This window comes from Adiantum capillus-veneris, chromosome 3, assembly GCF_014529385.1.
Source record: "Adiantum capillus-veneris isolate H3 chromosome 3, ASM1452938v2, whole genome shotgun sequence".
Classification (NCBI taxonomy): Eukaryota; Viridiplantae; Streptophyta; class Polypodiopsida; order Polypodiales; family Pteridaceae; genus Adiantum; species Adiantum capillus-veneris.
Genome location: NC_140933.1, coordinates 3,924,337 through 3,926,403, shown reverse-complemented (window position 1 = coordinate 3,926,403; position 2,067 = coordinate 3,924,337). Strand labels below are relative to the sequence as shown.

General features: G+C 43.7%; 1 protein-coding gene across 1 annotated transcript; it reads right to left on the bottom strand.

Moving 5' to 3' along the window:
* Positions 1-1,223: 1,223 nt before the first annotated feature.
* Positions 1,224-1,834, bottom strand: LOC147460437 (uncharacterized). Its single transcript, XM_086498516.1, has 2 exons — positions 1,667-1,834; positions 1,224-1,310 (listed from the first exon to the last, which is right to left on the bottom strand). The coding sequence occupies exons 1-2, from the start codon at positions 1,832-1,834 to the stop codon at positions 1,224-1,226; spliced, it is 255 nt and encodes an 84-aa protein (XP_086354642.1).
* Between the last annotated feature and the right edge of the window lie 233 nt (positions 1,835-2,067).

Sequence of the window (2,067 nt, the reverse complement as noted above, 5' to 3'; positions counted from 1 at the left end):
AGACTAATTTGAGTAGCATCTTAACCATGCTGGGTTGTGGAACTTTCCTTGAACGACTATGACGTGTATAGTTGATTTCCATGCTCGTGTGCATCTTATGCCTAACGTGCAGCGTATCCTATAAGCATGCAACAAGTTTCTACTATGACTCTCTCTTTGAGAGAGGTAATAGAAAAACACAACCACATCTTGATCTACCTGCCTTGCAGGGTCATGATTGTATGAAAATGACTTAGCATTGGCACTTTGCCTGTGAAATAAGTCCTAGATTTAGGTTCCTTTTAGTGTTGTTGGGTGTTGATAGCAACCATCCATCAGGTTCAACAATCCATCACTTAGTCTGTCCTTGACAGAGTTGCGAGTGTGATAGCGGACGCATAATGCATAAAGTGGTGGAATCCATGCCACCTGCTTAGCATGCCTTGCATGCAAAAACGTAAGCCCTTGGCTACTATAACGGTCTCAAGCGTGAGAACCAAAACCATAAGTGCCTTGCACAATCTAAACTGGTAGGAATTCTGTGAGGTGATATTCCCTATTTTGCCAGTTTTTGCAAACTTGTGTGCCACGGCCCTTGATGACAAGTCATTGGGCAGTTCCTTGGCACAAGGGAGAAGCCGTGCTTCATGTAAAATTGCCAAAGCACTTTGCTTTGCACAATGACAGTAATTGCCAAGTAAAGTGTAAACATGGAAAAATAATAGGAACATAAAATTGGCTAACCTAGTCGTTGCGGTCACCAGTTGACTCAAAAGTCCGTGGAACAAAACTCGCTTAAAATGGCTCGTAGCCATATCTGCTGCACGGATGGGAGTTGTTGGATGTAAATATACATCCCTTGTATCATATACGCTCGTCTGTCACGTAATGAAATAAGCTGGAAGCATTTTGCCAAATCCTTCCCAAGTTTGTATGCTCATAGCATAAGCCGAACGTGGGAATTTTCCATGCAATATACCTAGCTTGAAGCCTTTCTTCGCATAAAGATTGTTGTGATACTAGACGACGAAGTCGGCTGTTGAGACACAAATATCATGACAAAAAGCATCGACCTTGTCGAGTGATTTCAATTGAAAGTAACCAGTCTTGTGTGGCAAACATCCTCTGTCCGCTTTGAGAAACAGTGACACGAAGTCGGCCATGCCGAGCAACATGCCCCCCCGCATCAAGTCGAGCAGTAGGATGTGCCAATCTCCTTGAGATTCTAAAGCATCGCGAATTTGCTATGCTTTTGCATCAAAGTCAACCGCTGAGAAGCCGTGCTTTGAAGCCAAGTGGTTGGGATTCAAGCCGTGCTTGATTCGAGTTTCCTAAGCAATACACAGCCTTGCTGTTAGAAACATAAGAACCATGTCATACTCAAGCCATGCTTGATTCAAGCTGGCCAAGGAAGCATGGGAAAGGTATATGCAAATTCGGATTGACTGAAAACATCCGACCTAGACATAGCACGATAATTTTTCAATACATGCCGTGCATGCCTGATCGTACTGATGATGGAGAAAAATCTTGCTTTGGACAAGCCTTTCTTGTGGATGTATATACACGTCTAGTACATGCGCGGTTACACGGCATCACTCATAGCCCTTGCATATTATACTATTCAACAGGTACTTGAATAGTTTGATAAATACAAGTAAAAGTGAATGCTTACCTTATAATTTACCTGTATAAACTGGTCGTATTGATCACATGGCCGGGATGCTCGAGCTTTCATGAACCTCGAATCGAGCATCAACATCGTCTTTGCTGAGTAGCCTTGCTGAATAACTTGCCCAATGTCAGCAATCACAGGTTCTAATGCAGAAAAGCTCTCTTCAAGCGATGGAACCATGTTGTCGTATTCTGGATGGTCTTGTTAGCAACATCTGACGCGGTGTAGTGTCACCGCAAATAGAGCAGGCCGTTCCTGTACATGATCGCAAAGTTGTAGAAAATACGGCGGAGCTTTACCTTGATGGTCTGTAAAATTGCCTTGGAATTTTCCATGTGAAAACCCGACTGCCGACCTGAGAGCGATGAGAGTACCGTTCATCTTACGAAGAGCTCGGTGCGGGCCATTGCATG

Bases quoted from the DNA above. Each gene is read 5' to 3' on its own strand.
- LOC147460437 (XM_086498516.1), bottom strand. From the start codon at position 1,834: ATGGTTCCATCGCTTGAAGAGAGCTTTTCTGCATTAGAACCTGTGATT. The intron at 1,311-1,666 runs GTAAATTATAAG...TGTATTGCTTAG, and splicing joins AATACGACCAGTTTATACAG to GAAACTCGAATCAAGCACGG.